The following is a 13,146-nucleotide window of genomic DNA, read 5'->3' as shown; positions in this document are numbered from 1 at the left end:
TCAGTCAATGAGGCACTGCTTCAATACCCATCTCAGTGAAGAATAAATACCATGTCACCAATGAAGATAGAGACTTCATCAGCCTCAATCTAAGAGTAAGTGTGTAATAGAAATGCATTTTTATTGTGCAATAGATCTCATTGTTGATACTATGAGCTGACCTATATGTACCTTTCCACATGTGTCAGGGAAAGGTACTGGTCCCTTACATTTCACTTTGTAAGACTGGGGGCTGGGTGGCAGTCTTGGGTCCTGGGGCTGATGCTCTTCTGATGAGGATGGAGTAATTGTTCTCCCTCTAATGGACATGTTTCTGTAAATAAGAGCTGAAAATATGGTACTGAAGAGCATTGAGGCGACCACCACTACCTTCCATACCTTCATCTTAGAGCATGTCACAGCAGCAAGGCCCTGCAAAACACAACAAGAAGCAGTGTTAGCTTTGGGCAGTACATCTATAACTGTATCATTTTTGTTTCTTTATAGGGTCGTGATGGAGTGGAATGGTGTATGGAACATTTCCCTACTTGGCCTGCAAGGGTATTCAAGTTTGGTGAAGTATTAGGCAGATGAAGCAAAGAAACCAATTCCCCATGCAGACACAATGGGCTGAATGGCCTACTTGCGTGCTGTAACTCTATCTCCACCAAGTGCATGCTCTACCTTCAAGAAAATTAATCCCCAGTTTATTTCTATCTCAAACTGATATGAGAAACAAAACAAACACTTATTGATGTTAAATTGGACGTTTTATAGTGAGTGCTGCTCTTGTATTCTTTTGGGAAAAAATTGGCACCGGCAAATGCAAACAATCCAAATATTTGTTTCGCTCAGACATAAAGCGACATATTCTGGAATTAAACAGGCCAGTTCTACATGTGTAATATCAGGAAAAGATTGGTGACATGAAAACATCAGGGCAATCCAAGAAATTTTCCACTGGTCATATAAATTTTAAAACTATGGGAAAATGTAAGTTAATAAAGACAGGGGCAGTGTGGCTATGTTAGCAGAACTAGTGCATTTGATATGTTGATGAGCTTAGCAACACTGCAAACAGATATTTCCCTAAGGCAAGTTTGTAACAATGGGGGACAAGACAGGAATGGATTTGAATAAGTTGTTAAGGGTTTCAAAGGAAGAAGTACAAGGTGTGAAACGAGAGATGTGTAGAAAGGTTCATTAAGTGAGTGTACTTTGCATTTACACTCCAAAAGCTAAAAACGAAAAAAAAAGGTAATTAAGTCTTATTTTTAAAGAAGCTAGTTCAGATAAGGGAAAATCAGAGGGAAAAACTATTTAAGGGGATGATTAAACCAATGCAGAGGAAACTGTCTTTAGACCTCAGCCAACAGCAAGAATAGCTGTTTAACTCCCAGCAAGCAGTGTCTGTGAAGAAAGCCTGACTTGAAAAGCAACTTGTTGGCTTATATCAGAGGCAACCCCAAGGAGACGCAATTGCATTGTGTGGTAACAATTACTGTATTTCTATCGATTTTAAAATCTGTACGTTGTTGTGGAACTACTTGGGGACAGTTAGTCCTGATGGCAGTTAAGATTGTTTGGAACTTTTAAAATTAATGATAGTGTATAGCCATTGTCTTAGTTAAATGCTCTTCTAGTTTACTTTGTTGTTGTTTATTTTATTTCTTAATAAACATTTCTTTTATTAAAATCATCACAAAAGATTTGGGACATCATTGTCTGGATCTCAAACCTTTCTTCAAACTATAAAAATTTGAAACATATAGTTGAGGGCAGTTGTTTCCTTTCTGGGATTTGAACAACTTGGCATTTACCATCACCTGTGTCCTTAACATCTTGAAACATCTGAAGGTATTTCTCCCCCACCATATATGCCAGTCATCGGCACATTAGTGATAATGAAGAACCACTCCACTCAGCATTACTTATCAAGACCTCTTGCAAATGAAAGGGTTGTAGCTGCTGTGTACGATAATTGGATTTTTTAATGAGAACAGGAGTTCCCAGCAATATTTGTCAGGAATTCTTTGAGTAGCAACAGAAAGATGCAGCACATGGAAAGCGGAGGGACAAATTAGCCAGCAATGATGGTGAAATGGTTTCCTGATAATGAATCGTTCTGAGGTGGAATTGTACTAAAATGGTATCATCCTTTTAAGGGACACCAGGTAAGATTGCATTGTAATACAGTGGCATCATCTCAGCACGCTGTTAGATTTATTACAGCATATTGGACCAGTGCTCAAGTTGGATGGCACTAACTTGACAATGAAGTCCAATGAAGATCCTTACTCCCATCTTAAATCACACGCCTAGCAAAATCCTTATGTTTATTCATAACTTTGAATTTATCTATAAGCTTCTATCCATCTATAATCCTCTGTTCATCCATAACCATACACCTGTCCATTACCTAATACATATGTAGAATCATGTAGCTATCCATAACTTGAGTTTGTCCATCATTGTCCATCTGAACAAATCCAAAACTCTCAAACCACAACTCTATCCATATCTGATGAAAGGTCATCCAGACTCGAAACGTTGGTTCTATTCTCCACAGATGCTGTCAGACCTTCTGGGCGGGATTTTACGGCCACGCTCATCCCGAAATTGTAAAATCCCGCCTGAGGTCAAGGGACCTTTCCATGTTCCGCCCCTCGTCCACTCCAATTCCCATAGTGGGCAGTCAAATTCCGGCTGCTGGATTTTTCCAGCATTTTCTGTTTTCTATCCATTATTGTTTGTTCCCTTCTCAATAACACAACCATTAAACGTAAGATTGTGCTGAGTATAGCCTCCCTCTATCATCCTCAATCATATGTGCTCATAAACCTGTGTCTGAACCTTCATCACCATACACCTGTCAGTAACCTCTTATCTGTCTGTTACCCCTTTACCTGTCCTTACTCCTGAAATGATCTATCAACCTCTGTCCATTCACTATCGTTTCTATTCATAACCTGGCATATTTAAATAATTGGCACTTATTCATACCAATGAATGAATGTCCAACCCTAACAAGGCACACCCATTCCTAAGTGAAGATATCTAGTTTGTCAGTTTTGAAGTTGGAACTAATTATATTTGTGAAAACTGGACCATTGATTTCCTTGCTTTAGCAACTTGCTTTGTGTTGGCCTCATTCATGATTTTCAGTTCCAGATATTTGTCCAAACACTTGAAACATATTTTTGGCAGCACAGTTTTAGTGATTCTACTGTTGCTTAACAAATCAGGTTTGAGTGACAAACACTTAGCATTGATGAACTAATAATACCAATTTAGCTAATTATTGGAAGCAGCTTCTAGTAATTTTATTGGTCTGCTGCTTTCTGAAATGTTAACTATCAGTGCTAACAGTATAATAACGTTTAAACAAGGTTTCTTTACAATCAAGCCCCCTTCCTAGCTTGTGCATTTATGTTACAAAGTGAATCCTTGAGGCAGTGGTGTAGCATCCTGCCCTTTCATGCTATCAGTCTAGACTGGATTTAAATCCAATGGGATGAAATTTCACTTTTCTCACTGTCCCTAGTTACACACTAATTGACACTGAAGTGACAATCTCAGTCAAAGAGGCTATGAGAGAAACGGCAATGTCACACGGGGTTAATGCACATTAATGTAACAGAGGAGAGAAATAGCGAGTTCCACTCTCCAACAGACACTGCTTTACATAGCCTGAGAGTGCTTGATACTGACACTGTGTACCTGAAATGGAAAGTGTTTTATTCATTAACATCCTGCACATTGATGCAGACGGAAGCAGAATGCTAAACTCCTGGGTTGCAGCACCATTCAATATGAAGGTGTTTTGATCTTCTACTTTTCTCTTCATCTTTTTGCTCATCTACTCTCCTGGAAGTGCAGACTCGCACTGGATACAACTCTTACAAACTCCAACAGCCCCTGGTACGTCACTCATGTGGCGTCTCCTCATGTCTAAGCTTTGCAATGAGCTTTGCCAACTAGTGTTTCTGACCCTGCCAGATTAAGTTTTAAGTTTAAGTTATTTATTAGCACAAGTAAGCTTATATTAACACTGCAGTGAAGTTACTGTGAAAATCCCCTAGTCGCCATATACCAACGCCTGTTTGGGTACACTGAAAGAGAATTTAGAATGGCCAGCACGTCTTTCGGACTGAGGGAGGAATACTGAGCACCTGTAGGAAATCTACACAGACACAGAGAACGTGCAGATTCCACACAGACCATTACCCAAGCCGGGAATCGAACCGGGTCCTTGGCGCTGTGAGGCAGCAGTGCGAACCACTGTGCCACCGTGTCAATAATCCAGGAGTCTCCCAGAATGGCGCAAGAATACGGTGAAGTAATGGTGGGTGCCAGAGATGCAAGGGCAAAACTCATGGCGAGTTCTCCCAGGCTGTCAGAACTCGCCGTGAGTTTTGCCCTTGCATCTCTGGCACCCACCATCACTTCACCACTCCATGACTTAGTGGCTGCTGAGTTTGAACCCAGGAAGTGAGTTAGGAATGTTGGCGATGAGCTGAGTTCCAGAAGATGTGAGAAATGCCCCAAAAGTTTGAGGTCACAGATCCTTGAACGAGATCTCAGTTTGGTTGAGGTTTAACGGTACTGATCCATTTTGATCTGTGAAATCCAAGGGCAGATTTCTGTAATCTATCTTTAAGAGATAGCAGCATGCTATCACTTTAAGGGAAGTGTGTCATGTGATCCAGCCTCAGTTTCACTTTAGCCTAGAGCAGAACACAAAGACACAGCCCTACAGTTCCGATGTCCTCAAGCTTTTTATCCACGCATATCTGCTCACACGTGCTTGCTCATAACAAATGAACCCACAAAGCATTTGCACAATCCCTTATGAACGATTGGTGCCTTTATATCATTAGAACAGGGACAACATGGTGTGTCGCAGTGGTTCCTTCTAAATGGCAGAGTGCTCAGCCATGCGGCGAGATTGAAAGTTTTTAAGGTTTATTTATTAGTCACAAGTAAGGCTTACATTAACACTGCAATGAAGTTACTGTGAAATTCTCCTAGTCATCACAGTCCGGCACCTGTTCGGGTTAATGCACCTAACCAGCACGTCTTTCAGAATGTGGGATGAAACCGGAGCACCCGGAGGAAACCCGCACAGACACTGGGAGAATGTGCAGGCTCCGCACAGACAGCGACCCAAGCCGGGAATCGAACCCGGGTTCCTGGCGCTGTGAGGCAGCAATGCTAACCACTGTGCCACCGCAGGTTTGAACAGTTTTAGATTGTACTTCATGGCATGAAAAGACCCTCAACATTCTGCTCCGACAACAAAGCCGCAGCATCAGAGAGTATTGAAACAATAATAGTGGTGGCAGCACAGAAAGGCTTTGAAAACAGAGTGCAGAGATAGTGCTCAAAGAAAGAGCTAGTTAGCAACAGGTCCCTCACTGCGCTTGAGAGGACCAGCTTAGCTCAGTCAGAGAAGGCGAGTGTCCAGGGCAATGGCCGGATTGATAGCGAGTGAGGGAGAGTCAAACATTAAAAAACACAAAAAAGTCAGTAAAATCGGGCCAGAGAGGGTCGCGGTTACAATGGGCAGAGTTCTGAAATTGGAAAGTGATCACCGTTGCCGCAAAAACTGAGCCCAAACCAGAGTCCTCGAAGAGAGATGGAGATCGACTGGATAGTCCTACCAGATCTTGTGCAGAGCAGGGGGATTCTAGCTGTTGTTATGGGATGGCTGTGAATGGGTTACAACAAGTGGCAGGTAAAATATTGAGGTGATACTTCCACTTGCATATCAGTGTGTATAATACTGTTAATCATAAGGGGAGTTTTACCGAAACATCCATCAGTTATTGATGCTATTTCAGTAAGCTACTATAATTTATTGGTGGAATCAAAGGCCTACGTTTTCCAGTCCCAGTCGTCATGTGCACGGGATGGAAAATTTGACAGGGCAGTGAAAGGTCTGTTGACTTTGGGCAGGAGTTTCCGGTCCCGTGGGCAGGCAGGAAAGCAAGAATGCGATGAAGCTTTCTGACATTGTTGCTTGACTCAATAGATGTAACAAGCCCGTCAACACTCTAGAATGGATTGTGTAGCCCCATCCAAACATTGTAATTGCAACATTTACATGGTGAGCATTAATACTGCTCTTCGCTGCCAAGTCACTTTCAGCATAAATCTCCAAATGAAATCAGAGATAAAAGGGCGCAGTGCATGAGAGAGCATTCCAGAAAATCCAAGGATTGCTCACACGGGGTTGAAGAGGCGCTATGGGTTTATAATCTGCATCTGGAATAGGTCTGAAAACAAGGATGGAGGAGAGAAAAAAAATCAGGCACAGCAACAATACTACTTTCTGTAATATCCACAGCAAATAGCGGGAGGAAATAAATCTCGGTTGTTTAAAAAGAATGGTAATTTTCTTTACAAAATTACTCTTTCAGTAAACATCAATAGTGTACAATAGTGAATCACCAAAACAGCAATAGTGTGCAATAGTGAATCACCTGAACAGCAATATTGTACAATCGTGAATACCAGAACAGCAATAGTGTACAATAGTGAATTCCCTGAACAGCAATAGTGTACAATAGTGAACCACCTGAACAGCTATAGTGTACAATAGTGAATTCCCTGAACAGCAATAGTGAACCACCTGAACAGCTATAGTATACAATAGTGAATTCCCTGAACAGCAATAGTGTGCAATAGTGAACCACCTGAATAGCTATAGTGTACAATAGTGAATTCCCTGAACAGCAATAGTGTGCAATAGTGAACCACCTGAACAGCTATAGTGTACAATAGTGAATTCCCTAAGCAGCAATAGTGAACCACCTGAACAGCTATAGTGTGCAATAGTGAATCTCCTGAACAGCAATAGTGTACAATAGTGAATCTCCTGAACAGCAATAGTGTGCAATAGTGAATCTGCTGAACAGCAATAGTGTGCAATAGTGAATCTCCTGAACAGCAATAGTGTGCAATAGTGAATCTCCTGAACGCCAAAAGCGTACAATAATGAATCTCCTGAACTGCAATAGTGTGCAATAGTGAATCTCCTGAACAGCAATAGTGTACAATAGTGAATCCCCTGAATGCCAATAGTGCACAATAATGAATCTCCTGAACAGCTATAGTGTACAATAGTGAATTCCCTGAACAGCAATAGTGTGCAATAGTGAACCACCTGAACTGCAATAGTGTGCAATAGTGAATCTCCTGAACAGCAATAGTGTACAATAGTGAATCTCCTGAATGCCAATAGTGCACAAAAATGAATCTCCTGAACATCTATAGTGTACAATAGTGAATTCCCTGAACAGCAATAGTGTACAATAGTGAACCACCTGAACTGCAATAGTGTGCAATAGTGAATCTCCTGAACAGCAATAGTGTACAATAGTGAATCTCCTGAACAGCAATAGTGTACAATAATGAATCTCCTGAATGCCAATAGTGCACAATAATGAATCTCCTGAACAGCTATAGTGTACAATAGTGAATTCCCTGAACAACAATAGTGTGCAAGAGTGAACCACCTGAACAGCTATAGTGTACAATAGTGAATTCCCTGAACAGCAATAGTGTGCAACAGTGAACCACCTGAACAGCTATAGTGTACAATAGTGAATCTCCTGAACAGCAATAGTGTGCAACAGTGAACCACCTGAACAGCTATAGTGTACAATAGTGAATCTCCTGAACAGCAATAGTGAATCGCTAGAACAGCAATAATATGCAATAGTGAATCTCCTGAACAGCAATAGTGTACAATAGTGAATCTCTAGAACAGCTATAGTGTACAATAGTGAATCTCCTGAACAGCAATAGTGTGCAATAGTGAATCTCCTGAACAACAATAGTGTACAATAGTGAATCTCCAGAACAGTAATAGTGTGCAATAGTGAATCTCCTGAACAGCAATAGTGTGCAATAGTGAATCTCCTGAACAGCAATAGTGTGCAAGAGTGAACCACCTGAACAGCTATAGTGTACAATAGTGAATTCCCTGAACAGCAATAGTGTGCAACAGTGAACCACCTGAACAGCTATAGTGTACAATAGTGAATTCCCTGAACAGCAATAGTGTGCAACAGTGAACCACCTGAACAGCTATAGTGTACAATAGTGAATCTCCTGAACAGCAATAGTGAATCGCTAGAACAGCAATAATATGCAATAGTGAATCTCCTGAACAGCAATAGTGTACAATAGTGAATCTCTAGAACAGCTATAGTGTACAATAGTGAATCACCAGAACAGCAATAGTGTACAATAGTGAATCTCCTGAACAGCAATAGTGTACAATAGTGAATCTCTAGAACAGCTATAGTGTACAATAGTGAATCTCCTGAACAGCAATAGTGTGCAATAGTGAATCTCCTGAACAACAATAGTGTACAATAGTGAATCTCCAGAACAGTAATAGTGTGCAATAGTGAATCTCCTGAACAGCAATAGTGTGCAATAGTGAATCTCCTGAACAGCAATAGTGTACAATAGTGAATCTCCAGAACAGTAATAGTGTGCAATAGTGAATCTCCTGAACAGTATTAGTGTGCAATAATGAATCTCCTGAACAGCAATAGTGTACAATTGTGAATCTCCAGAAGAGTAATAGTGTACAATAGTGAATCTCCAGAACAGTGTTAGTGTGCAATAGTGAATCTCTAGAACAGCAATAGTGTGCAATAGTGAATCTCCAGAACAGCAATAGTGTGCAATAGTGAATCTCTAGAACAGTGTTAGTGTACAATAGTGAATCTCAAAACAGCTATAGTGTACAATAGTGAATCTCCAGAACAGTATTAATGTGCAATAGTGAATCTCCAGAACAGCAGTGGGACAGTGGAACCCATTACTTACACCATTATGAGGGAACACAATGAGTGGTTTAAGAATCGGTCCATCAGTACCAGTCAGAGCATCCAGAGATGTGCGATAAATGTGGATTTTATATTAAATGTGCTTTCTTACTGTGACTTTTTAAAAATATCTTTATTATCATGCTATTAATCGCATTTTTAACATTGAAGATTTCCGTTGCTTAGTCTCGAGCGGAAAATGTAATGGATATAAAACTTTTGTGACTCATTTAATAAGCTCAGGGCCTGCTTCATATTATTGGCATATTTGCCTCAGTTGCAGAATTCAGATTTTTCACTTGTTTGGGAATCTGAGCCAATCATCTGAAAGTGTGAGAACAGAAATTTGATTATCAGCAGCGCCATGTTCAAAGTGTGGCACAGGCAGGTCCGACGGGCATGGTGAGCTGCTGGGTGAGACATTAAACCCAGATCCCGTCTGCCCACGAAGGTGGACGCCCAATGTTCTACACTTACTGAAGAAGAGAGGGGAGTTCATCGCGAATCCTGGCCAATATTCATCCCTCGGCCAACGCTATTTGTTGGCTTGCTTCTTGTTTTGTAATGGTTTAGATCAACCAGTTTAGACAGGAGTTACGGACATAACAGCCACACTCTCCTCAATGTCCTTGCTCAAACTTCAGGAGACGAAGGAAATCTGGCATGTCAGCCACGACTCTCACCAACTTTTACAGATGCACCATAGAAAGCATTCTTTCTGGTTGTATCACAGCTTGGTATGGCTCCTGCTCTGCCCAAGACCGCAAGAAACTACAAAAGGTTGCAAATGTAGCCCAACCCATCACGCAGACCAGCCTCCCATCCATCTGTCTACACTTCCAGTTGCCTCGGCAAAGCAGCCAGCATAATTAAGGACCCCACGCACCCTGGACATTCTCTCTTCCACCTTCTTCCGTTGGGAAAAAGATACAAAAGGCTGAGGTCACGTACCAACTGACTCAAGAACAGCTTCTTCCTTGCTGCCGTCGGACTTTTGAATGGACCTACCTTGCAACAAGTTGATCTTTCTCTACACCCTAGCTATGACTGTAACACTACATTCTGCACTCTCTCATTTCCTTCTCTATGAACAGTATGCTCTGTCTGTATAGCATGCAAGAAACAATACTTTTTACCGTATGCTAATACATGTGACAATAATAAATCAAATCAAAGTGGAGAACGAGGGTGAATTCCGGTGGTTAGCCCATCCCCATTGGGACTGCCCCAGGCATGTGATTGGCAACAGACAAATTTTTTTATTCACACGTGAGACTTTAGTGTCGTTGGATGGCCAGTATTTATTGCCCATCCCTAGTCGCCCAAGGCCATTGGAGAGTCAACCACATTGCTGTGTCTCTGGAGTCACATGTAGGCCAGACCAGGTAAGAATGGCAGATTTCCTTCCCTAAAGGACATTAATGAACCAGATGGGTTTTTCTGACAATCAACAATGGTTTCATGGTCATCAGTAGATTCTTAATTCCAGATAGTTTTTGTAATTGAATTCAAATTCCACCATCTGTCGTGGTGAGGTTCGAACCCGGGTCCCCAGAACATTTGCTGATTTTCTGGATGAATAGTCTAGCGATAATACCACTCGACCATCACCTCTCCTGGCACTTCAAGAGGTCTATTTCTCATCTGCCCCGCATATTCCTGCTCTCCAGGGGAAGGTCATCAGATACCTTCTTTGACATACTGCTTGAGGAAACTGTGCGTGAGAAGTAACCGCATTCAAAGGTTTTGCAGGGGCAGCTAAGGGAAGATTTTCAATTCCACAGGACTGAGGACAATGACACTGTGAGCTCCTGAGTTTTAGCAACACATTGCAATTTGAATGTAATGAGAGGGTCAGCCATGGCTTTTGGCAACACTGGGATGGGAGAATCTGAGCTCTGGCAAAAATCAGAGGGGCGGAATGTGCTCACTGGAGCTTTCCTGATTCTGGCAGCACCAAGAATGAAACCTGGTTCCAATGAGGATGAGGAAATGAAAGATAAAAGGAACACACTTACAAAGATTGCAATAGCTGGCCTGGATTCACATCTAAACTACTCCAGCAGTCCACTCCACCCTGTCCTTGGGGCATACTGATCACTTTCCCTCCCATCCAGATACCACTGAGCTCTTCCATTGTCAGATTGGCACCCAAACAACATTTTTGCCCTCAAATCCGCACCCACTGTTTTCCCATCTCCGGCATCTTTGGGATTTTTTTTAACTTGAAGCTTATTTCCAGCACTATACACATGCTGCATGATAATCATATATCGCAGATTTAAGCCAATGACCTATTCAAAGTCGCCAAGAAAAGGTCAGGGAACATGATAGAATTGATGAGGTTGAAAATCGAGCCAGAACTTCAGGCCAGAGTGCTTATTCTTGTCACCCAGTCTATTAGTAAACATTTTTGAACCTTATATAACTACAATTTTCTTTGGCCTTTCAATATCACTCTGTTTTAGCTGCTTTCTTTTTGGGTCTAAATATTCCGTATTAACTCGCTAATGTATCAGATGTTAGCGGGACTGGAAGGTTTGAATTACAAGGAGAGGCTGGATAGGCTGGGACTTTTTTCCCTGGAGCATAGGAGGATGAGGGGTGACCTTACAGAACTTTATAAAATCATGAGGGGCATAGATAAGGTGAATAGCCAAGGTCTTTTCCCCAGGGTAGGGGAGTCCAAAACTAGAGGGCATAGGTATAAGGTGAGAGGGGAAAGATTTAGAAGGGACCTGAAGGGTAACTTTTTCACACAGAGGGTGCTGCGTGTATGGAATGAGCTGCCAGAGGAGGTGGTAGAGGTGGGTACAATTACAACATTTAAAAGGTATTTGGATAGGTACATGGATAGGGAAGGTTTAGAGGGATATGGGCCAAACACAGGCAAATGAGACTAGTTCAGTTTAGGAAAACTGGTTGGCATGGACAAGTTGGGCCGAAGGGCCTGTTTCCATGCTGTATATATCTCTATGACTCTGGTGACTATGACAATCACTGTACGGACACAATTTTAAAGATGGGCTCTTGGAAGGTAATTTTAACCTTGTGAGGTGATGAAAAATGGATGATATTAAGTTAGCTGCTCATTATACATCACATCCAATTTTCCATTGAAGTCAATGTCAGGAAAAATGGTACTGAGTGAATGATTCAATAATGGCTGTTTTAATCCGTAGCCCCATGTTAAATGACATTCTTACAGTCCCTGTAAAGAGAGAAAGGAAGAGGTATTGGCGAAACATTTAAAATGAAGCAGGTTGAAGCGTGGCAACTTGGATACAATGCCTGATGAATATAAATGTAGATACTAAATGTGAGATTTTTTCTAAGTTAGTGAGCGTACTGTGGTATTGCTCACAATAAAATGGAGAATCTGCTGTTCTATAACTATGGAACACGCAGCGTTTATTAGAAAAGTTTGATTACTACAGCTTATTTATTCTAGAAATCAGGGCAGCACAGTGCCAGGGACCCGGGTTCAATTCCGGTTTGGGTCACTGTTTGTGCAGTCTCCCTGTGTCTGCTTGGGTTTCCTCTGGGTGCTCCAGTTTCCTCCCACAATCCGAAAGACGTGCTGGTTAAATGCATTGGCCATGCTAAATTCTCCCTCAGGTGAACCCGAACAGGGGCCGGAGTGTGGCGACTAGGGGATTTTCACAGTGACTATATTGCAGTGTTAATGTAAGCCTACTTATGACACTAATAAATAAACTTAAAACTATAAGTCTCTTTTTCATTCAAGACTTTCAAAGGTGCATCTGAGCTCCCAAAAACATGACTGCTAAGAAATAGTGGAAAACCTTGGCAAGAGTTGAAAAGCTACAAAAGATATATATAATGCATCAATGTCACAAGCCATGAATACATTGCAAAAAGATGTAGCAATTTATGGCGAGGAGGAGACACCAGACCCAACTCCTCACAAATCGCTGGATGAGTTGCACTGCTTCAACTTTAGCCTCAACAGAAGTTTAAAAATTGCAATCTTGTGCACTAATCCATTGAAATTCATTGCGCATTAAATACAAATTAATCTCAACCGCTGACAAGTTAGGGCTGGTAACTCACTTCATGAGGACTCTGCTAATGATGTGATTTATGGTCCCAACCTCAAACTCAACTTTGGAGGCTCAGACAAGGAACGAATGAAGCCGTAGAGCCTCAATCCAGCAGGTAGTGAATTGTTTATAGAGGTTTAAAAAAATGTTTTTAGATCAGTCTTGGCAGTATTTGGTGCCAATTTTGGCATCCACATTCCTGTTTAGTGTCAGAAAGCAATAATTGTCAGGATACAAAGCTGTGTTGACACTAAAAA

The 13,146-nt window shown here is 41.5% G+C and overlaps 1 protein-coding gene across 3 annotated transcripts in view; it reads right to left on the bottom strand.

Moving 5' to 3' along the window:
- LOC144479563 (neurturin-like) overlaps positions 1-13,146 on the bottom strand; it is a 128,349-nt gene that overhangs the window by 22,697 nt on the left and 92,506 nt on the right. For all 3 annotated transcript variants that reach the window (XM_078198427.1, XM_078198426.1, XM_078198429.1), the window contains exon 2: positions 210-411. In XM_078198427.1, the coding sequence (XP_078054553.1) occupies positions 210-384 (175 nt within the window). In that variant the 5' untranslated portion in view covers positions 385-411. The remainder of the gene's footprint in view (positions 1-209; positions 412-13,146) is intronic.

This window comes from Mustelus asterias, chromosome 26 (genome assembly GCF_964213995.1).
Source record: "Mustelus asterias chromosome 26, sMusAst1.hap1.1, whole genome shotgun sequence".
In the NCBI taxonomy this organism is placed as follows: domain Eukaryota; kingdom Metazoa; phylum Chordata; class Chondrichthyes; order Carcharhiniformes; family Triakidae; genus Mustelus; species Mustelus asterias.
The sequence above is the reverse complement of the archived record's forward strand: the minus strand, read 5'-3'. Positions and strand labels throughout refer to the sequence as shown.